At 45.1% G+C, this 22,594-nt stretch overlaps 1 protein-coding gene across 2 annotated transcripts in view; it reads right to left on the bottom strand.

The window, feature by feature from the left end:
- The window catches only part of casz1 (castor zinc finger 1), a 365,293-nt gene that overhangs the window by 26,852 nt on the left and 315,847 nt on the right, over nucleotides 1–22,594 (bottom strand). For both annotated transcript variants that reach the window (XM_078557753.1, XM_078557754.1), the window contains exons 14-20: nucleotides 20,892–21,024; nucleotides 19,080–19,143; nucleotides 17,390–17,547; nucleotides 16,125–16,247; nucleotides 13,702–14,019; nucleotides 8,508–8,706; nucleotides 1,252–1,423 (exon numbers count right to left, since the gene is read on the bottom strand). In XM_078557753.1, coding sequence (XP_078413879.1) covers nucleotides 1,252–1,423; nucleotides 8,508–8,706; nucleotides 13,702–14,019; nucleotides 16,125–16,247; nucleotides 17,390–17,547; nucleotides 19,080–19,143; nucleotides 20,892–21,024 — 1,167 coding nt within the window. The remainder of the gene's footprint in view (nucleotides 1–1,251; nucleotides 1,424–8,507; nucleotides 8,707–13,701; nucleotides 14,020–16,124; nucleotides 16,248–17,389; nucleotides 17,548–19,079; nucleotides 19,144–20,891; nucleotides 21,025–22,594) is intronic.

The raw sequence follows: 22,594 nt of genomic DNA, 5'->3' as shown, positions 1-22,594 counted from the left end.
CGATTCTGTGGAAATCCAGGCCAGTGTGTTTTCCTTTCATTTTCTTTAAGTTTATTAGTTACACAAAATATTCGCGATTGGAAGAAGGGTGTTTGATTGGGCGGGGAGGTTGGAGATCTTGTGATATACCTCCAGGAATACATCCAATCAGAATTGGCAATATTCTGGACCTGGAGAAAGAGCCTAATCCCAGGCCTGAGGCTCCTTCAGTCGCCAGGGAAACAGTTCGAGCAGCCTGGGCCTAGTCCACAAGCTCCTTCAGGATTTAGGGATACATCTGGGCTGCTTGTTCTTCAGTTGGAGGGTTGAGGATTGCCAGTCAGTCCACAGGCATAATAACCAAAACAAACACCTTTCAGCACATGAACAAAGTGGAAGCAAATTGCCCAACTTGGGATTCTGATGACCTTTAACATCAGGAATGCCCTGTGGCTTAGTATAGACTGGGAGAATGCTCCCGATGGGAAAATCCTGAGAAATGTTTTACAATTCCATCTAACAACACTATATAATTGACCACATCCCCAGCCAGTTGTGGTGTTGTGCATCAAGCAGTGCTTGAGCTAGTGTTGTAATAGGAGCACGTTCGTGGTTCCTGGGTCAGTTGCTAAAACGTATTTTGGGCAAAAAATTCCTCTTGGTGCTCTTTGTAACAAAATGCTAAATGTACTTACAAAGAAGACGTCTACACTTAGGCAGCAAATGGTTTCCTCTAGTCTTCAAACAACAAAATGCTGCCCATTTGCTAACTTTCGCCATCATCCCTGTGCTTGCTGACCTACATTGGTTCCCCGTTCAGCAAAGCCTTGATTTTAAAACCATTATCCTTGTTTTCAAATCACTCCATGGCCTCACCCCTCTCTGAAACCTCCTCCGTTCTTACATCCCTCTGGGATCGGTGAGGCCCTTCAATTCTAGCCTCCTGCACCTTCCTGATTCCCTTCCCTCCACCATTGGGTGGCCGTGCTTTCAGCTGTCTGGGCCTTAAGCTCTGGAACTCCCTCTCTAAACCTCTTTGCCTCTCTCTGCCCTCCTTTTAAGACGTTCCTTAGAACTGCCCTCTTTGACCAAGCTTTTGGTCACCTGTCCTAATATCCCTTAATGTGGTTCAGTGTCAAATGTTGCTTAATGGCAGTCCTGTGAATAAGCTTCAATATTTTAATATGTTAACGGTGCATATGGATGCAATTTGTTGGTTGTTGACGAAATCTTTTTGCCGATACTATTCATCTTAATTTTCTACTTTTTTACCTAGTCTGCTACATTCTTCTCGTTTGGTGAAGTACTTGAACCCGTTGGCAGCTCTTCGCTCTGCCTTCTCATGTTTCTTGATGTGCCAGGGGAGCTTCGTGGTGATGTTAGTCACAAAGTTACAGAAAGGTCGTAAACAGTGATAGTGCCCCCTCATCCGGAACTCACATTGCTGCAATAGAATGAAAGGTTGTTAAAAATTAGAGCACACTTTGGATATTATCGTAACGTGCAAGTGCATTAATTGGACTCCGTTCCGAAGAACATATAAAAGTGGAGGAGGAGGAGGAAGGAGTGGGCCATTCGGCCCCTCGAACCTGCTCAACCATTTATTAAGACCGTGGCTGATCTTGTATATCAACCCCGCTTTTCCACAGATTCACCAGAATGATAGCGGGGCTTGAAGGGTTAAATTATAATGGCAGGCTGCATAATCTTGCGCTCTCTAGGGAATATGGCGGTGTGGTGGTAAATGTCACTGGCTAGTAATCCAGAGGCCCAGGCTAATGCTCTAGGGACATGAGTTCAAATTCCACCACAGCAGCTGGTGGGATTGAAATTCAGTGAATAAATCTGGAATATAAATTTCTTGAAATGATCACTGATTGTTGTAAAAACCCATCTGGTTCACTAGTGTCCTTCAGGGAAGGAAATCTGCTGTCCTTACCTGGCCTGGCCTACATGTGACTCCAGACCCACCAGCAATGTGGTCGACTCTTAACTACTGCCCTCAGAAATGGCCCAGTAAACTGCTCAGTTCAAGGGCAATTATAGGGAGGGGCCACAAAATGCTGGCCTCACATCTCACGAAAAGGTTTTTTAAAACAAACTCCCTTAGGTTTAGATTATTGATGGGTTATCTAACTGAGATAACCAAAAGGATTCTAAAAGGTAGGTAGATAAAGAGAAACCGTTTTCTCTGGTGGGAGGGTTCAGAACAAGGGGACACACAGTCTTAAACCTTTCAGGAGTGCAGTCAGGGAGCATTTTTTCACACGCTAAAAGGTAGCGGAAGGCTGGAACTCTCCAGCTCGGCAGGTGGGGGGTCAACTGGAGTTTTCAAGACGGACTGTTAAGAGACAGCATCAAAAGACAGGTAAACGGAGTTAAGCTATAGATCAGCTATGATCAAACTGAATGACCTGCTGAACCTATAATTTATGGTTAGCTGCTTTTATCTCCAAAGGCCTCATTTGAAATTTACAAATCGTGTTGGTTTCCGTGACTTCCGATGGAATCGTTGCCATCAATTTGAATAAGGATTTGAATAGCTTCAGGCCAAAAACAAAGCTCTCACTGGAAGCTGGGGAACTTTGTTTGGCTTTTGTCGTAAATTATCCCCTGACTATTCTTTGATCACCAACGGTAACATTCAGATACATCAGCTATTATGTCTGATTGCAACAATTACACTGCCCAAGGTTTTCAAATCTTCACCTGCAGCAGGCTCACACTCCGGTCCGCTCGCACTCAAAAAATCCCTTTGTAACGTGAGGCGCTGCTGGAGTTGACACCTGTGAATCCAGCCCAAACAGGGCGTGAACCTGGGACACCCTGTAAGGATCCCTATCCCTTCAGGGAACACAGTTAACCTGGTCAGGGATCATTGAGATGCTCGCTGATTTTTGAACTGCTTTTTGTGCTGTACCCTTTATACTCTCTTTAATCACTGGTAGCTGTTACCCTCTTCTCTTCGACATAAACGTATCAATCACACGCAAGGGATGGTAAAATGGTAATGTGGGTTCTTTATTTGAAAATAAGACTATAAACAAATAATGTTAACTAGGAGGTTAAGTATACATGTTTGACTCCTACCATCTGCTTCTGTAAACTGACTACAAGTCAGGGAGCTAACACATCACATTCCAAACCCACGACCTCTACCATCTAGAAGGACAAGGGCAGCAGACTCATGGGAACACCACCACCTGGAAGTTCTCCTCCAAGCCACTCACCATCCTGACTAGGAAATATATCGCCGTTCCTTCACTGTCGCTGGGTTAAAATCCTGGAACTCCCTCCCTAACAGCACTGGGGGTGTACCTACACCACAGGGACTGCAGCAGTTCAAGAAGGCAGCTCACCATCACCTTCTCAAGGGCAATTAGGGATGGGTAATAAATGCTGGCCCAGCCAGCGACACCTACATCCCGTAAATGAATTTAAAAAAACATTCTGTTAAGGTGGTAGTGATTGACAGCAGTTTAGGATATGCCCCCTTTAAGGTATATATACATCATATCACAACATCCCCCTTTTTTCTAAACTAACGGTTTACCTTTAAAGAATCAAACGATTTATTGTTTGGTACTGTTCTGATTTGGCATCTGTATCGTTACCCTGTCAAGCCATTTGCTGTTTGTACTTGATACAATCTTGGTTCTGGCCATATGCTGACAGTTTATGCTAGATTCCAGGGGCCATCTGTTGGATATTGTACTCAAACTTTCTGTCCGATGTTCAGGTTGGGTAATTTGTTACCTGCATGCCAGACGTGGATATCTTTCACCTTTCCCTGCTTTTCCAGTAATGCATCGCGTACTCCTGAGAATATTCACAGGTGATGACTGAGGAAGTTTGTCTGGCAAATAGCAATCCTGCAGCTGAGGGAGTAGTTGCACTGAGCGCTGTCACTCTAAGATACAACATGGCCGTGTGTAGATTGTGTTTCTCTTGATGGCCCTTCATGATTAAGGATTTTACAGTTTGAACCATGCGTTCTGCCACTCCATTGGATCTGGAGTAATGCAGTGAAGAAGTGATATGTCCGACTCTCTACCTTTCGTACATTGCCTTAAAGGGTCATCCAGTGTTTCATGATCCATCGGAAATCACCTTCAGCGGTGCCCCAAAGAGACTGAAGATCGAACTTGACGGGCAGAATTTTGCCCTCGTCGGGCGGGCACGGCGGCCGGGCCTGGGAGCAGTCGCAAAGTCGCCCGCCACCCGCCACCGAGCCCCAACATCAAGTTCGCGCTGGTTGGCCAATTAACGGCTAGACAGCGTGAAACATGCGCTGGGAGCCTCTGCGCTGCCACATGTTAAATATGAGTTCTAAACGTTTTTTTTAAAATCACTGGTCAAAACCTCATCCTGCCCGTGGATGAGGTTTTGCCAAAAATGCAAAGGCCACTTAGCCTTTTCGCCCGCACACTAACAGAACGCTTGGATGGGCAGCGAAAAATTCGAATCAATTGATTAATTAAGGACCTTAGTCGGCTGTTTAATTGTCGGCGGAGTTAGAGTCCAAATTTAAAAAGAATGGGAAAAGAATATACAGTTAAGTGTCCTTTGATTATCCTTGAAGTGTAGATTTTAAATATTGCAGTCGATTTAGGTTAGCTGGTTTCTTGGATGCGGTCAGATGAAGAAGATGTTGTAATCATTACAAGGTTTCGGTTTGCTTGTAGGTTTCTGGTAGAGTTGGCTTCTTGAACCGGGCAACATGCTTATTCCCAAAGAGCGAGGGGGAGAGAGTGAGCTTGCTTCCTCTGCTAAAGGCTTTCTGGATACCGCCTGTATCACTTGCAATCTCTCTCTAGTGGTTGGCAGCCTTGCCTTGAAATACTTCACCCATTGTGTATTTCCAAGAGGTTTTAGGTGGGTCTGTCTGTGGCAGCCATTGTTTCAATATCCAGTACTTTGCATTTTTAATCTCTTCCTTAGACAGCTATGAGTTTTGATGGGTGTGTGGATCACAGGAAACTCCCCTGAGGGTGATGTGTTGGTTTCTCACCTTCAATTTGGAATGTGGCCTTGCATTTTTAAACTATTTGCTCTGACTCAGTTTGCAAAAGTTCCAGTTAGTTGAAAGTAGAAAAATCATATTTTCAGAAATAAAGGGGCACAGCCTTGTAACAGTTACAGTCAACAAATCATCTCTGTGGATTCTAAAGCAGTCAGTTGCAAGTCTGGTCCATGGATGTGGGGTATCTCGTGAGGCAATAGTGTTTCTCTCTGGTTGCTAGGCATGAAGCTTTGGCATGCCTCGCATCTCCTCACAGCGTTTTCGATGTCTTAGTGCATTCCTGGTCAAAATACCGTTTCTCTGGCCAACCTGCTGGTTCTATCAGTTCCCATGTGTGCCCGATGCAACTATTGGAGGATATCAGGTCACATGGACCCTGGGATGATGAGTTGCTTTCTCTTAAAGATGACTCCTTGAGTTCCAAAATATCCTTGAGATATTTTGAGTTATTCTCTTTAGGACTAAAATGGTCTCATGGCCTCTGGAACATTCTGGAAGGACTCTGGCCATTTGACAGTCACTGTCTTCCGTTGTTTATGTAGTACAGGATTATTGGATGCTTCATGTTGTAGTACTTGGCACTTAATTGGCCAAAATGCATAAGGTCAACAGGCAGAACATCTTCCACTTCAATGTCCACAAGATCTACCTGCAGATCTAGGGAGAAGCCTGCAGTTTTTGATGGGTTAGGTAGAGGGCTTAGTGTGTTGGATGTGACTATGGAATTACCTGGCTTGTGGTGTACAATCATAGCCCTGTATTTTGACCAGTAGGCACTGTAATCCTGGTGGTGCACAAGTTAGGAGTTTGTGTCAGATCATCTCGAGTGATTTATGGTCAGTTTCCACAACAAACTTCTTTCCAAATAAGTAAGTGTGGAATCGCTGGATGCCGAACAGCAGTGCCAAGGTTTCACGTTCTACATTTGAATAATTAGCCTGGGCAGTGGCCAAACTCTTGGAGGCCAAAGCAATAGGGTTGCCTTTCTGGAGAAGACACATTCCAAGTCCTTTTTGGGATGCATCAACCTCAAGTGTAGCCTCCTCAGCTGGGTTGTAAACTGAAGTGTTGATAGTCCTTTGGTTAATTACATCGTAAGGTCATTAAAAATGTTTTGGTGACCCTCCTGCCAAACAAGCGGTACTCCTTTCTTCAGATGTTCACAAGGAGATGAAACGTTTTGGGCAAAGTTACATACATAGGGCGAAAGGAAATTAAACTGAGGCAACGACGCAGATTATTTTTGACTTGTGGAGTGCGCATTGCACTGGCATCTTCTAACTTGTTAGGCTTACCTGTACTGGCTGTCATGACAATGGTGGATAAATTACACCCATTCTGTAGACTCTTTGACTTCGTACTTGCATTCGCTTTGTAGTAGAGCTTCCATGCTGTAACCTTTGGGTTGGTCCAAGAGGTCTTTTTGGAATGCTTCTACTGGGGTAGATGCTATCAGGAGCTTGATTATACTGTTAGCGAGCTGTGCTGCCTCAAGTTGCAATCATTCCCCTTGTCACTGCATCTACTCATGAACTGATCAATGGTCTCTGTCAGTTGTTGTCTACAAGACATGAATTCAAGATGGTGTATTTGGAAGTTGAGCTTCAATTGTACTGATCTTCGAGTGTTGAGCAGATGTTACCTAGATTCTTAAGATGGTCGTCGGACACACCTGTGTCGTGTTCAGTAGATGGAGGCCTCCACTGCCTAAATCAATTTTAATTTTAATGCTCCTTTGTCCAGCTCAGAAATATTGAGGCCTAGTAAACACAGCTCTACGTGTTGTCGGGTCAAAGTAAACTCAGATAGGACGTCCACTGCCTTCCAATTGAGTGTTGGAAATTTTGTGGTCATCTTTTGGCTCTTTGCAGGATTTTTAATGCTACCTGGAACTGTTGGCAGCTATTCAGTCTGATTTGACAACTCTTCTAAACTTAATGTAGCTCTGAGTTGCAGTACCTTAAGCAGCCACTGCCTTAGCTTGTCATGGGCTATTGCTTGACTGCAATGGTGGCACTGTTGAGTTCTTTCTGATTTTCCCTGGGTTTACTGAAGCTCCGCCCACAAAACAGTGATTTTAGGCCTGAATTAGGGTTGCCAACTGTGATTAAATGTATACCTGGAGGCTTAATCACATGATTTGCCCTCCTACTCCAGCTATTAGTTAGCCAACAAATCCACCCTTGTGATGCACTGCCTTCCAACGCCAATTGGAAAGCAAAAAAACCCAAATCAATGATACTTGAGTGTCAGCCAAGCAGTCTTTTATCCCCCATTTTCAATATTTTTACATCTGGTAAAGAGAAATGTTCAATAAACTGACAAAAAAACCAATCTTTTTTAATGCCCCGATGATTTTTCTCCAGGGTTACACAGAGCAGTGTCCGGAAGATTGACCTTCAATTCCTGGAGACTCCTGGAGGGTTCCCAACAGCAGCTGATGGGAATTTCTGTGGGAAACAGATTCAGCCTGGAAAGACTCCAATGAATCTGTGTTAATCACAATGGCAAGTGCACAGAAATTGAGAGCTGCTTTTTGGGAGCATGAAGTGTGGTGCTTTGCTGGATTTGTGTGCATTATGAGGAATTGGGGCTCTTGTGATGTAGCACTGTCTCCAACAAGTATACATCTAGCATGGTTCTGGGGCAGCAGGAAGGGCTCACAATGTCTGCCTGATATTGCTCTGGCGTAGTATAAACAGCTGGGAGATCAGTTGGTTTCAAAGCAAGTACCATTGACAAGTAAGGAGTGTGATGGAATACTCTCCATTTGCCTGGATGAGTGCAGCTCCAAAAACACTCAAGGAGCTTGACACTATCCAGGACAAAGCAGCCCGCTTGATTGGCACCACATCTACCAACATTCACTCCCTCCAACACCGATGCACAGTAGCAGCAGTGTGTACCATCTACAAGATGCACTGCAGGAATTCACCAAGGCTCCTTAGACAGTGCCAAACCCGCGACCACTACCATCTAGAAGGACAAGGGCAGTAGACACATGGGAACACTACCACCTGGAAGTTCCCCTCCAAGCCACTCACCATCCTGACTAGGAAATATATCACCGTTCCTTCACTGTCGCCGGGTCAAGGTCCTGGAATTCCCTTCCTAACAGCACTGTGGGTGTACCTGCACCAAATAGACTGCAGCGGCTCACCACAACCTTCTCAGGGGCAATTGGGGATGGGCAATGAATGCTGGCCTTGCCAGTGACACCTACATCACATGAACAAATGAAGGAAAAGGGAATTCAATCAAAAGAGCGAGCAGCATATAAGTTTTGTCCAGAGGTTAGAATGCTTTATACAGTCACCCAGAATTGGGAATGTCAAAATGTTTGGTCTGGAATATTTTGGCACATTCAGTACTCTAGTTCTGCCTGTAGAGACCGCATGAGGAGGTCTCAATTCAAAGGAGCTTTGAGCCTGTCTTGATGGTGAATATCATCAGGGTAAATCCTGCACAATTGGCTGTCAAGAGGTTTATTTTAATGCCTGCTTACCTGATTCGGACAGAGGCACTGCAGAGAGTAATAGGAGAACTGGTCACGCACGTTGACGAGGTTGTTGTTGGGATTGATGTGATCTAGACAATGGGATTCAGCCTTCCCAGATGTTTTACAGACATACTTGCAATTTCCAAACAGACAGTGGAAGTGGAACTTGTTGGCGTATTTACAATCGGTCGCTAGACAGGGATCACTAAAGAGAGTAAAAACGGTTAGAGCTAAAACCAGAAACTCTGAAACAGGAACTAAAGGACAATAGAGCCACACGTGAACCAGTGGTGGTGTCTGGACCATCAGAATGTGAGCCAGCTGAATGCCAGAATCTTATCTTGGATCCCCCACCCTTCAGCCAATCTGGAAGCAAATATCTGAACCAGAGCAAAATGTCCTGAAATCACACACGTGCTTGAGAGATCAGTCATGTGTGTGAGTGTAGTTCTACGCGTTTGTGAGTATAGTTTCACATGTGTGTGAGTATAGTTTCACATGTGTGTGAGTATAGTTTCACATGTGTGTGAGTATAGTTTTAGATCTGTGTGAGTGTAGTTCTACATGTTTGTGAGTATAGTTTCACATGTTTGTGAGTATAGTTTCACATGTGTGTGAGTATAGTTTTAGATCTGTGTGAGTATAGTTCTACATGTGCGAATGGAGCTCTACTTATGTGTAAATATAGTTCTAGATGTGTGTGGCTATAGTTCTACGTGTATGTAAGTATAGTTCTAGATGTGTGTGGGTATAGTTCTAGATGTGTGTGAGTATAGTTCTAGATGTGTGAGAGTATAGTTCTAGATGTGTGTGAGTATAGTTCTAGATGTGTGCGAGTATAGTTCTACATGTATGTAAGTATAATTCTAGATGTGTGTGAGTATAATTCTACTTGTGTGTGAGTATAGTTCTACATGTATGTAAGTATAGTTCTAGATGTGTGTGAGTATAGTTCTAGATGTGTGAGAGTATAGTTCTAGATGTGTGTGAGTATAATTCTACTTGTGTGCGAGTATAGTTCTACATGTATGTAAGTATAGTTCTACTTGTGTGTGAGTATAGTTCTGTTTTGGGTGCGAATATATTTCCACGTGTGTGACTATAGTTCTAGATGTGTGTGAGTATAGTTCTAGATATGCGTGAGTATACTTCTATATGTTTGTGAGTATAGTTCTAGATGTGTGTGAGTATAGATCTAGATGTGTGTGACTATAGTTCTAGATGTGTGTGAGTATAGTTCTAGATATGCGTGAGTATACTTCTATATGTTTGTGAGTATAGTTCTAGATGTGTATGAGTATAGATCTAGATGTGTGTGAGTATAGATCTAGATGTGTGTGAGTATAGTTCTATACATTTGTGAGTATAGTTCTACATGTTTGTGAGTATAGCTCTACATGTTTGAGTATAGTTCTACACGTGTGAGTGTAGTTCTACTTGTGTGTGAGTATAGTTCTACGTGTGTGTAGTTCTACTTGTGTGAGTATAGTTCTAGATGTGTGCGAATATATTTCTATATTTGTGACTATAGTTCTACATGTATGTGAGTGTGGTTCTAGATGTGTGTGAGTATAGTTCTAGATGTGTGAGAGTATAGTTCTAGATGTGTGAGAGCATAGCTCTAGATGTGTGTGAGAGCATAGTTCTAGATGTGTGAGTGCATAGTTCTAGATGTGTGAGAGCATAGTTCTAGATGTGTATGAGCATAGTTCTAGATGTGTGAGCGCATAGTTCTAGATGTGTGAGCGCATAGTTCTAGATGTATGTGAGTATAGTTCTAGATGTGTGTGAGTATAGTTCTAGATGTGCGAGAGTATAGTTCTAGATGTGTGAGAGCATAGTTCTAGGTGTGTGAGCGCATAGTTCTAGATGTGTGAGAGTATAGTTCTAGATGTGTGAGAGTATAGTTCTAGATGTGTGTGGGTATAGTTCTAGATGTGTGTGTGGGTATAGTTCTAGACGTGTGTGAGTATAGTTCTAGATGTGTGATAGTATAGTTCTAGATGTGTGTGAGTATAGTTCTAGATGTGTGTGAGTATAGTTGTAGATGTGTGTGAGTATAGTTCTAGATGTGTGAGAGTATAGTTCTAGATGTGTGTGAGTATAGTTCTAGATGTGTGTGAGTATACTTCTACATGTTTGTGAGTATAGTTCTACATGTGTGATTATAGTTCTGCATGTGAATGTAGTTCTACATGTTTGTGAGTATAGTTCTACACATGTGAGTATAGTTCTACATGTTGTGATTATATTCATACATGTTGACTACAGTTCTAGATGTATGTGTCTGGAGTTTGTCATGGACAAAGCTTTGGATTTGGGGCCTCTTTTCAGATTTGTCTCTGTGCTTTACCTCATCCAGAAGGTTTGGTCTTTATTCAGCAGCTCTAGCTGCGATTTGCAGCCTCTGATCTGATTAACCACTGCACTGCTGCAAACACCCAGGTTGAGATTCATAATGGAATGGCATAAAGTACACAAACATTGAGAAACAGGAGCTGGACTAGGCCATTGGGCCTGTCAAGCCTGCTTCACTATTCAACATGATCATGGCTGACCTTCTGCTTCAACTCCACCTTCCCGGAATATCCCCAAATCTCTTCATTCCCTTAGCAACAAAAAATCTTATCGACCTCAGTGTTGACTGTACTCAGTGACGGAGCATCCACAGCTCTCTGGGATAGAGAATCCCAAAGATTCACAACCTTCTGAGTGAAGAAATTTCTCCTCACCTCAGTCCTAAATGATCGATTCCTTATCGTCAGCCTGTGACCCCTTGTTCTAGATTCCCAGCTGGGGGAAACAACCTCTCAACAGGCAACATCTTAAACCACAAAACCAGGCGTCCATTTATACAGCGACTCCGAAGCCCCAAGATACAATTATTGCCTTTAAATTCCTCCTGGTAAAGCATTTTATATATCATAATACATACAGTTTTGATGTATTTAATGGCAGCTGTAAATTCAAAGTGACATCCTGATATTCACAGCTGCCTCAGATCCTTGTGAAACGACAGTGATGAATGTATAATATAAACTTTCATGATGTAAGAAAGTTCATGATATCAATCACGTAACTACCGTGATATAATGGCTATCTGGTATAGGTTATACAGACAATAACAGACACCTGAAAATAGATTACACGTCTAGTTCAGTCAAGGGGTTTAGATGGTGTCACAAAGCAGAGATTCTCATTTTACCAGCTCCTGAGTTTGGATTACTGCTTTAAGTTCACCCACCACGATCTATCATTTGTAACATAGAACTGACAGGGCACTCTTTCGTTCAAATGCTCGAAGGAGCTTATTTCTGTGATGTCAAGGTTTTATGGCGTCATTCCCATTTTGAAATCCTGAAGTAAATCAGCCCAGGGTTTGGTCCTCGTTCACTAATCCTGTCGGGAAAGTGTGAGGTCAGGATTGGGCTCTGCTGTGAAGTCCAGGTCATCACTGCACCAAAGACAACAACAGCTTATATTTGTACCGCACCTTTAACATGACAGACTGTCCAAAGGGGCACCGCAGGAGCGTTGGCAGACAAAATGTGACACCGAGCCCCAAAAGGTGACATTAGGGCAGGCAGCCAAAAGCTTGGTCAAAGAGGTTGTTTTTAGGGAGTGTCTTAAAGGAGGAGAGTGAGGTAAAGCGATGGAGAGGAGTTGGGAGGGAATTCCAGAGCTTGGGGGTCTAGTTAACTGAAGGCACCAGCCCCCCAATGGTGGAGTGATCAAAACTGGGGATACTCAAAGAGGCCAGAATTGGAGGAGCACAGCTATTGTGGGGCTGGAGGAGGTTACAGAGCTAGGGAGGGGTGTAGGGGGCTGGGGAAGGTTACAGAGATAGGGAGGGGTGTAGGGGGCTGGGGAAGGTTACAGAGCTAGGGAGGGGTGTAGGGGGCTGGGGAAGGTTACAGAGATAGGGAGGGGTGTAGGGGGCTGGGGAAGGTTACAGAGATAGGGAGGGTTGTAGGGGCTGGAGGAGGTTATAGAGCTAGGGAGGGCATTCCACAGAGGGATCTGAAAACAAGGATGAGAATTTTAAAGTTAAGGCGTTGCTTGACCAGGAGCCAGTGTAGGTCAGCGAGCACAAGGGTGAGGAGAGATAGGTTAAAATACAGGCCAGCGAGTCTTGGATGACCTCAAGTTTATGGTGGGCAGAATGTGGAGACCAGCCAGGAGAGTATTGGAATAAATGCAGCTAGAGGCCACAAAGGTGCAAATGAACGTTTCAACAGCAGATGAGCTGAGACAGGGCCGGTGATGGGCGATGTAACGGAGCTGGAGATAGGCACCAAGATTGCAAACAGACTCTAGAGAGTTGCCAGAGAGAGCGATGGATCCAAAGCTAGCGAATAGAATTTGAAACGGGAACGAAAACAATGGTTTCACAGTCTTCCCAATATTTAATTGTGAAGTATTCACCAAAAACAAGTGAAGAAATTTAACACCAGGTTGTCAGGAATTGTTTAGAGTAGGTGAGAGGGTAGCTTTGTGGAAGGAGAGTATTGTGTGTCTGACAGTGGCTGTCACCTGCTACTGAGGCACAATGAGAGTTAGAGGAAAAGAATGAAGATGTCATTACTGAAGGTAGAGAGGGAAATAACCTGCTGTCATTTAAGGGGGAATTCTTTGTCCTTAAACAATATTCCACGTGAGGGAATTGTCACTTTGAACATGTCACAGCCTAGCCACAGAGTGAGGGGAGTTCTCCTTTGGGCCACAGACACTGTTGGATTCTCTCACTAAAGAAATAACGTTTTCTCACGCTCACACTTGAAATGTTTAGTTCTCGCTTTGAGCCTGACACCATCGCCAGGGCTGTTACTCCCAGGAGCATATCTGGGACGTGACGAAGTTTAGGCTCATTGTAGCCTGTAGTTTTGGTTTAAACTACGGAGAGTGACAGTGTGGTGCAAATACCTTCATGCTGAGCCGCGAACGTGCTGAGTTACGAACGCAGCAAGTCAACAGATCACTGCAGATTGGGGGGGAAAAGCACCAAGACCTGGGGAAAGCTGCAGAATGATCAAACATACTTCTCAAAGCAATCCTAGATCAAACTTTCCCTGTAAGATTCTGACTTAGACTTGAACAGTAGATATATATATATTTTTAAAAACACGTTGAATGCCCTGCAGTGTCTCACTAGCACGCAGTCAGTCAGGTCTTTTATGTTGACGCATTGTTCTGTACTCACTTCTCTTGAAACTGGAGGAAGCCTGGTTTGACCTGGGGCTTGGCATTCTCCAGGGATGTGGTGGCCAGGGAAGATGTCACCAACGTGGATACAGGGATCTGTGGGATGGAGGCTGCCAGCTGTTTCCAGGCGAGCAGGGTCGGGCTGGAGGTGACAACGGCAGGGTTCGCTGTGGAGACCTGCATGGCTGCAGCAGTAACCATGGAGATGGAAGGAAAGGCTGAGGCACTGGGAGCTCGGATCTCCATGGGAATCGGGGTTGGGAGGGAAGGCTCCGACTTCACTTTCACCACCCCACCATCGGCCCGAAAATGGAAACTATGGAAACCAGAAAGATTCTGTCAGTCACACCGTGGGTTAAAAGAGACAGCGCCCTTTAGCTAACACAAGTCCTAACAGGCACGCTGGGATATAACAGGTTCAACTTCCAACACGTAACAGATTGAAACAGGCCCCCGGGACGCCGAGAATACATTTTCTGCATTGTTTTAAACACGTAAGACCATTTTTTCAAACTTACAGCCTGCTAGTTACTGTGGATGATGTCAGGGGATAGAGGTTTGGTGTGTTAGTCATAGATTCTTGGAGCCATTACAGCACAGAAGCAGGCCATTCAGCCCATCGAGTTATTCCCATCTCCCCACTCTATCTCCACTGCAAGTTTACTTCCCTCAAACGTAATTTCCTTTTGAAATCATTGATCATCCCCCCTTCCACCACCCTCATAGGCATCAAGTTCCAGGTCATTACCACTCGCTGCATAAAAAAGTACTTGCTTGGCATTCCTCCCCGCATCCCCTTACCCAACCCCTTAAATCTGTGTCCCCCAAGTCTTGGTACTGTCAGCTTTCTTTGCCCTATCAAATCTTCCCTCAATCTCCTTCGCTCCAAGGGGAACAACCCCAGAATCTCCGTCCTAACCTTGTCGCTAAAATCTCTCACCCCGGGAACCACCCTGGTAAATCTCAGGGCCCTCTCGAGCTCCCTCACACCCTTCCTGAAGCATGGCATTATAATGTCTTATGCTTTAGCCGAGCATTAGCCTGTTTCGAACAGAATCGGCAAAATTGGAGAAACGCCGCGCGTTCGCCCTGTGATACCACCCCAGGTAATTTGGGGATTTAAACCCTGGGCAGCATCACAGTCCTGGACAAACAGAGGCTTCACCTCTGTCAGGAACACAGGATTCAGATTCATTTGAATTCCTTACAAAAGGAACTGGTTGAGTTCAGATTTTTTTTTTCTGTCTGAATCAAGCCTGAGTAACATTTACTTAATCCAAGTCATGTTTCCTTTGGGCCCTCTGCCTTTACCCCTGCAAACAAGACCTGTTGACCCCCCCCACCCCCGGCACCCCACCCTGCCCACCGCCCCCCCTAACCTCACCATGGGGGTATCTATGTATGGGTCCTAAATCCATTGGCCCTGCTTTACTCTGACTGTGAATCCCACAGATTTCTTCAAATTGCTGGCTCTTGATGTGATGTCATCAAAGTAATTGGACCTTGAATAACCTCTGCGTTTTTTTTTTAATCTGCATAAATTATTTAAATAATAAACTGATCTAAATTAGAATCATGCCTGGGTCAAAACAAGGTTATATGGCACTTCATAAATATAAACAGCATCAATTTAAAGGGGCTGGGGCCTCAGGTAGAGTGCATTGCAACATGCTTCACCTTACTGATAAGGAGCAGGGTACACAATAATATGATCAGTTAATAAAAATACTAGTCAAAGAGAAAAGCACCAGGCGCAACCTTTAGAGGGTCAGATGATATGAAGGAGGCTTGGGTTCTGTTTCTGCCCCTCATTCACTGCTCTGCAGACGATGAAAGGTGAAGCCATGTTAAATTAGTGGAGCCGCAATAGGTTTTATTTACCCCACAAATACCAAGAGCCACCCTGTTAAAATCTGTGCAAAAAAACACACACTGGAGGAGTAATTGAGCCTGTCACCACCACCCCCCCCTGCCCGGTACCTCACTGTGCCTCGCAAACGATGGGTGTTGGGGTGGATTTCAGTTGGAGGTGCCCCCTCCCTCATCTTGTCCAGCGCCCGTAAACTTCTAATACCCAGGGAGTGGGCCTGAGACCGGCCTCATGCCCCCTGAGTGTGCCTAGCCAGAGGCCTAATGCCCTAGAGCTTATTCTGTCTGTGTTACTTCCCACCCCTCCCCTCCCTGGGATTTACTTCCAGGTGGAGCTGACTGACTTTATCGGGGGGGCGGGGAGGGAGGGTTTGAGGCAGCTCCCTGGTTACATGTCAATTTTCAGCAAGTCTCATAGCAACACCCACTTTGTGCAGTGGACCAGTGGCTCCCCAGTTTGCAGCAATGAGGGTTTATAAGGATTATATTTTCTATGACCATTGGCACTGATGGCGATTGAAGGCCAGACAGTGATGGTTTGGCCACCCTTACTTGGCATGCTTGATGGCTCCATCCAAGGTGCTGAAGAGGGCACCACAATCTTCCACCACACAATGGAAATGGGTTTTGTGCAGGAAGTCACACTGGGTCTCACAGTAATCTTCCGTGGTAAATCTAAGAATGAGAGATAGGAAATTGTCAGGAAACTGGAAAGACAGGCCCCATATTCACCGCCAGCAGGAACTGTGCATCCATCGCTGGCGCAATGGAGCAGCTCGAGAATCTTTCATAACTTCGCACTGCAAAACGTAACTATTACACTTCCCCCTCCGCACTCCCAAAGCTTTTGACTCCAAAATGTCCTGGAGATTCCCAAATGGGACAAATCTGCCCGGATACTGTTACTAACAGCCTGGGACAATCTTTTTCTAATATTCCTGGCTGCAGTGGTGGCCGAACATTACAATATGTCCCACTGTAGAGAAGCCTCTTGAAACCGTCTTAGCTCCTCCATTCGCATATGGAAGGGGCTTAAATGTGTGCTTTAGTTGGCTGTGAAAAAAAGCCGACCCAGTTTTAGGTTGAATATTATTCACGCATGCCAGGGGTGCAAGATCTTAGTCTCCAAATCGGACCTAGTTGTCCCTGTGCTATATCTGTAACATGGGGGCAATGAGGTGGGATTACACACACGGTTACACGCACACATACTCACACACAAACTCACATATGCACGCACACAGATGCACACAGAAACAAAGACACTGATGCTCAGACACGCACACTATTGTATGCACACATATATACACACACACACACTCACGCACAACACAAACATATGCACGCACACAAAGACATAGGTGTACAGATATACACACACACACAGACATAGAGGTACAGTTACACACACAGACATAGATGCACAGATGCACACAGACGTACGCACACAGACATACACACACACGTGCACACACACTCACACATACATACATGCACATGCACACACAGGCATACCCTTTCTAATTGCCGCTGGATAGCAATCAGGGGATAGATCAGGGGATCTCGAATCTCAATTGTTTTTTATGTCCTGCATTCATACACGTTAGTTATAACACCCATTGTGACATCCAGACTGAGAAGGGCTAACTTAACACAGACCAGGAGTCAAAGCTGGGGTTTTGTTAGCTTGTGGGCCTCAGTATCTGGGGTTTTGTTTGCCTGTGGTTAGTCTGTGGGCCTCTGGACCAGATCTAACTCGACCCACTGAGCCGCTGAAGCTGGGAAAAATGAAAAGTGAACCCGTTCCTCGGTCGTACCTGCGCAGGTATTTTTCCCAGAACTCAGTGCGTTTCTCCTGCCTCTGTGCGGTCAAAGCTTTATTCATGTAGGAGGCCTGTTCTGTATCGGACTGTCCACAGTCTGGTTCTGTCTTCAAGTTCAGCAAACTGCTCAGTCCACTGCTGCTTTGGGACATCTAGTGACAGAAACGCAAGAGCTTATAATAAATCAGCAAGCATCAAATTCCAAAGTGTGGCTGTGTATAAAAAGCACTTGGGCAGGAGCTCCACTGCCCCTTCCCTCACCAAGAGCGAACACCCTAAGAGTTTAGCCTGTGGCATCCCCATAGCTTGGTAATGAATGGGTTAAGGCAGCCCCTTCCTTCAGCTGAGCCAGTTAACCTGGTGAAGTGCGCCTGGCACTGACCTTCCTGCCTTGGGCACAACTTTCGGTGGTTGGCACTAAGCCCAGAGCAATGACTTGCATTTATATGGCGCCTTTGGCGTAATAAAAATTCCCATGGCGTTTCACAGGAGCGTCATAAAGTAAAACGAGACACCGAGCCATATAAGGTGACACCTGAGCAGGTGGCCAAAAGCTTAGTCACACAGGGTAGGTTTTAAGGAGCATCTGAAAGGATAGAAAAGAGGGGCGGAGAGGTTTAGGGAGGGAATTCCAGGGCTCAGGGCCCCAGGCAGCTGGAGACAATGGTGGAAAAATCAAAAATCAGGGGTGCTCAAGAGGCCAGAATTGGAGGAGCGCAGATATCTCGGAGGGTCGTGGGGCTGGAGGAAGTTACAGAGATAGGGAGGGGGCGAGGCCATGGAGGGATTTGAAAACAAGGATGAGAATTTTAAAATCAAGATGTTGTTTGACCAAGAGGCAATATAGGTCAGTATAGGGGAGGTGGTGGCATAGTGGGATTGTCGCTGGATTAGTATTCCAGAGACCCAGGGTAATGCTCTGGGGACCCGGGTTCGAATCCCGCCCTGGCAGATGGTGAAATTTGAATTCAATAAAAAATCTGCAATTAAAAACCTAATGATAACCATGAAACCATTGCTGATGGTTGTAAAAACCCATCTGGCCTAATGCCCTTTAGGGAAAGAGGGAATCTGCTGTCCTTACCTGTCCTGGTCTACATGTGCAATGTGGTTGACTCTTTCGTGCCCTTTGAACAAGGGTGATTGGGGATGGGTGGGCAATGAATGTTGGCCTAGGCAGCGACATCCAAATCCCATGAATGAATTTTTTTTAAAAGAGGAACGACACAACAGCAGGGTTTACGGAGGCTGGAATGTTGAAGACCGCCCGGGAGTGTGTGTGTTAGAATATGCAGTGTGTCACATGGCAAAAGGATTTGAGCTGATTTCACTAAAAAAAAAATATGTCCACACCCCCTCCACTCCTGACAAGCGGCTGAAATGTAGCTGTTTACCATGTTCTGCAGCTGTTAGATGTGCCACTATAACCCACTCCACAGCACAATACGGCAACATATTCCACTCAGCATATTGCACTCCATTTAATTACATTAATTTATGTGTGGCTTGAAGCGTGCTGCACATGATCGATTGTTTTAAAATGTGAATGCTTTGACACTACAGACTCAGAAACTGGCACCAGAATAACTGAAAACAAGCAGGACTAACCTCAGAATCCTATTCATTTGTTCCCCCCACCCCCACCCCCACCCCCGGGGTGTAAATGGTGATGGGTAACTCTTACCTTATTGAGAAATGAGGATAACAGGGATGTCTGTCCCGATTCCATATGCCCATTGGACTCAGTACTGCAGGGAAATGAAAAAGCCTTTAGTCCTTTGGTAGTACAGAGCTTGAGTATTGCTGAGAAAAGAGACATGTTGGAGCTTTTCGTCTTGTATTCATCAGGACACTCGCACGGGCAATGCCTAGACCAATCAGGATCAAGCTTCCTAGTTTAAATTTCAAACAATCCTTGGCAGTTAATTGTCAGTCACCATCAGTGGTGCATTCTCCATGGCAACGCCACTTGCCAACCAATCAGCACTCTCATCACATACAGTATAAATTGTTGTTTTCCCCTGACACTTGTGAAGTATCCTGATGAGTGCAAGACGAAAAGCTTCGACATGTCTCTTTTTTTCAGCAACACTAAAGTCATTACTTCCATTTCTCCATGGCTATTACAACTGGATGGGTGCAATGAGGGCACAGAATGGTTATCCCAGTGTTAACGTTCGAGACGCCAACTACAGTTCTCAGTATAGTCTGCTTGACCCGACCTAAACTGTTTATTCATTCTTCAGCTTTCGATCTAAGCCGAGGAATCGTGTCGACACATATCCAGGGAGGAGCTGCCATGTTTAAGTGACCCTGCCACCCATTAAGGTCATGTTGTAAAGGGTAATTGGGAATGGGCAACAGATCCTTGCCAGCAATGCCCTCATCCCATGAATGAACAGGAAAAAAAATCCAACATGTATCGGGACTAGCGGCCACACGAATTGCAGGTGACACGTGGAATCCTTGACCGAATTTTCAGCGTCATTTATAAAACTAAATGATTACTCCTTTAAGATGATCTTTAGATATCTCCCTGCCAGCTGATCAATTTGAGATAATCAGCTGGTCTCAATGAGAAAGGGATTAACTGGTTTAACCAAATGGCCTTTTCCTTTATCTCAAAATATTTGAGGGCCCCTCTCCCCTCTATATCACGTGGCTCCAAGGCAACACTAATAAATGGGAGATTGATGGCATTGTGGTAATGTCACTGGAATAGTATTCTTGAAGATCAGGCTAATGTTCTGGGGAATAATAACAAAAAAATGCCGGAAAACTCAGCAGATCTGGCAGCATCTGTGGAGGGAGAAACCGAGTTAATATTTTGAGTCTGTATGACTCTTCTTCAGAGCTAATTGCTTTTGAACTGTGTGGCTTCAAAGGACGGTTCAGAGTGAGTCGCTGTGGGTCTGGAGTCACATGTAGGCCAGACCAGGTAAGGACGGCAGATTTCCTTCCCTAAAGGGCCTTAGTGAATCAGGTGGGTTTTTACAACAATCAGTGATACTTCCATGGTCACCATTACTGAGACTAGCTTTCAATTCTAGAATTATCAATGGAGCTTAAAGTCCACTGGCTGCCATGGTGGGATTTGAACCCATATCCCCGAAACATTAGCCTGGGCCTCTGGATTACTAGTCCACTTGACATCACCACTAAACCACCATCTCCCACTTGCAACAGGGAAAGATGTCGATGCTCGGACCTCAGCTAAAAACAGTTGGACAAGTTCTGTGGCAGTTGAGTTGAATGGGGGTATGGAGTTGGGGGAGGTGGCCTATGATCTGGAGGGTAGGCAGTTGATTACACTGTTTGTTTGTTTTCACACGTGAGGAGTGGACCACAGCATTAGGTTTAGCGGCTACGAGCACATTTACAGAGCTTGTGGCCTCTCCCCAGTGCCTGGTTTTATGTACCCACTCTGCTTCAGGCTGAAGTAACTCATTCGGTTCAAGACTGGCGCTGCCCGCACACACTCCGGCCAGTTACTTACCCATGCTCCTTCAAGCTGAGATCAAGGCTCTGGTCCTGCACTGAGTCCTGGGATTGGGTCTTGACGGTGTCACTTGGCTCTTGCTTCACTGGAACCAGATTGAACTGGTTAATCTGTGTTTGCTGCTCACTTCCTGCAACACAAAAGTGCAAGACAACAAGTTATTGTTGGTCCCCGGTGATGAGATCGGTTCTGACTTTCGTTCAGCGATGGAACAAGTGGAGTGATAATTATTGCCAAATTATGTCAAGCCATTGGGACTTTCAGGACGTTGAGACATTGGTTGAGGGGGAAAAAGAGAACCAGGCGAAAAGGCTTCATTTTATCAGCTGCAGTTGTCATAACCAATTTGCGGTCCTGCCTCTTAACTATCCATTAAATATCATGTTAATGTTGAGGAACTCTGGCAGATTCAGAGTGGTCGACAACCCTCGTCTCCTTTCAGGATGCCTATGTCTCTATGGAAACGCTGCAGCCTTTCATGGAGCATGCCCAACAGGAACATCTCCCATCTGTGCCAGATCAAACTTGACAGCCAATCAGATCAGTTCAAACAGGCTGACCCTCCCCAACCCCCATCCCCGCGCCCCCCCTCCACAAATCAAATCTCTGAGAGAGGTATTTAGATAGCCGTGTGCCAAGAGAATAAATCAGCAGACAGGATTGCCTGCACCCAGCTTCTTCACAAATACCCAAGTGACTGAAATATTAATTTGCCCTCAGGCGAAGGAAAAATACTTTCTAAAAACTACTGCCCTATTTCTCAAGATGGATGGTGAAGTGAAAGAGAACGTAACATTTTCAGTGACCTTTTCTACCACCACCCACCCCCGCCTTAGTGTGTTTTATTTCTTGACAAAAGTCGTAGGAAATAAACTCCCTTGAGAAAGTTCCAAACTTTCTGCCTGGTAATTCTGCTGCTCTTGGAGGCCGTGAATGTACACCACAGGATAGTAAGGATACTAATCGTTTTAATTCTTTCAACTGGAATTCCCCCCGAGCACCACATTACCGACACCTCTGTTGAAATAGCAAGGGGAGGAATTTCACAGAGAGGAGTTGAGTTTGGGTTAACCTGTATCTCGCAGCCTAATCTGAAGACCAGGGTCAGCGCTCATCCTTTTTAGCGTTCTCTCTTCATATCTAAACATTACCCACATAATAAAATCCATCCCTCCTTTTTTTCTTAAGAGAACTAACTAGCTCAAAGTAGGAATTGGTTGTAGATTTGAGAGACTCCGAGCGAAATGTAAAGATAAAAGAGTAAGAAAGACACTCCAATAAGGCCATGGCCAATATGAATGTAACCTCAGCCCCACGTACCCGCCCACATACTGCAGTGGTATGCACAGTTTCATTCCTATGCAGACTGATACATTTAAGGAGGGCGTCTGTTACCCTGCAGGGTTTCACCATGACTACCCTGCAATACACCCAGAACTGATACCATGGCAACTATGCTGTACCACCAAATTCAGGCTGCCAGGTAAAACAGAAACTAACTGCACTCCTGACCCGCCCACCTCATTCTACCCTCTGTAAACATGAAATTGTCCGAAACTCTGCTGTCCGCGTCCTAACTTGCATCAAGTCCCATTCACCCATATTCCTCGTGCTCGCTGACCTACATTGGCTCCTGGCCAAACAACAGCTTGATTTTAAAATTCTCACCTTTGCTTTCAGAGCCCTCCATGGCTTCTCCC

Source organism: Cetorhinus maximus, chromosome 15 (assembly GCF_964194155.1).
Source record: "Cetorhinus maximus chromosome 15, sCetMax3.hap1.1, whole genome shotgun sequence".
In the NCBI taxonomy this organism is placed as follows: Eukaryota; Metazoa; Chordata; class Chondrichthyes; order Lamniformes; family Cetorhinidae; genus Cetorhinus; species Cetorhinus maximus.
This window is presented reverse-complemented; position numbering and strand designations above follow the sequence as displayed.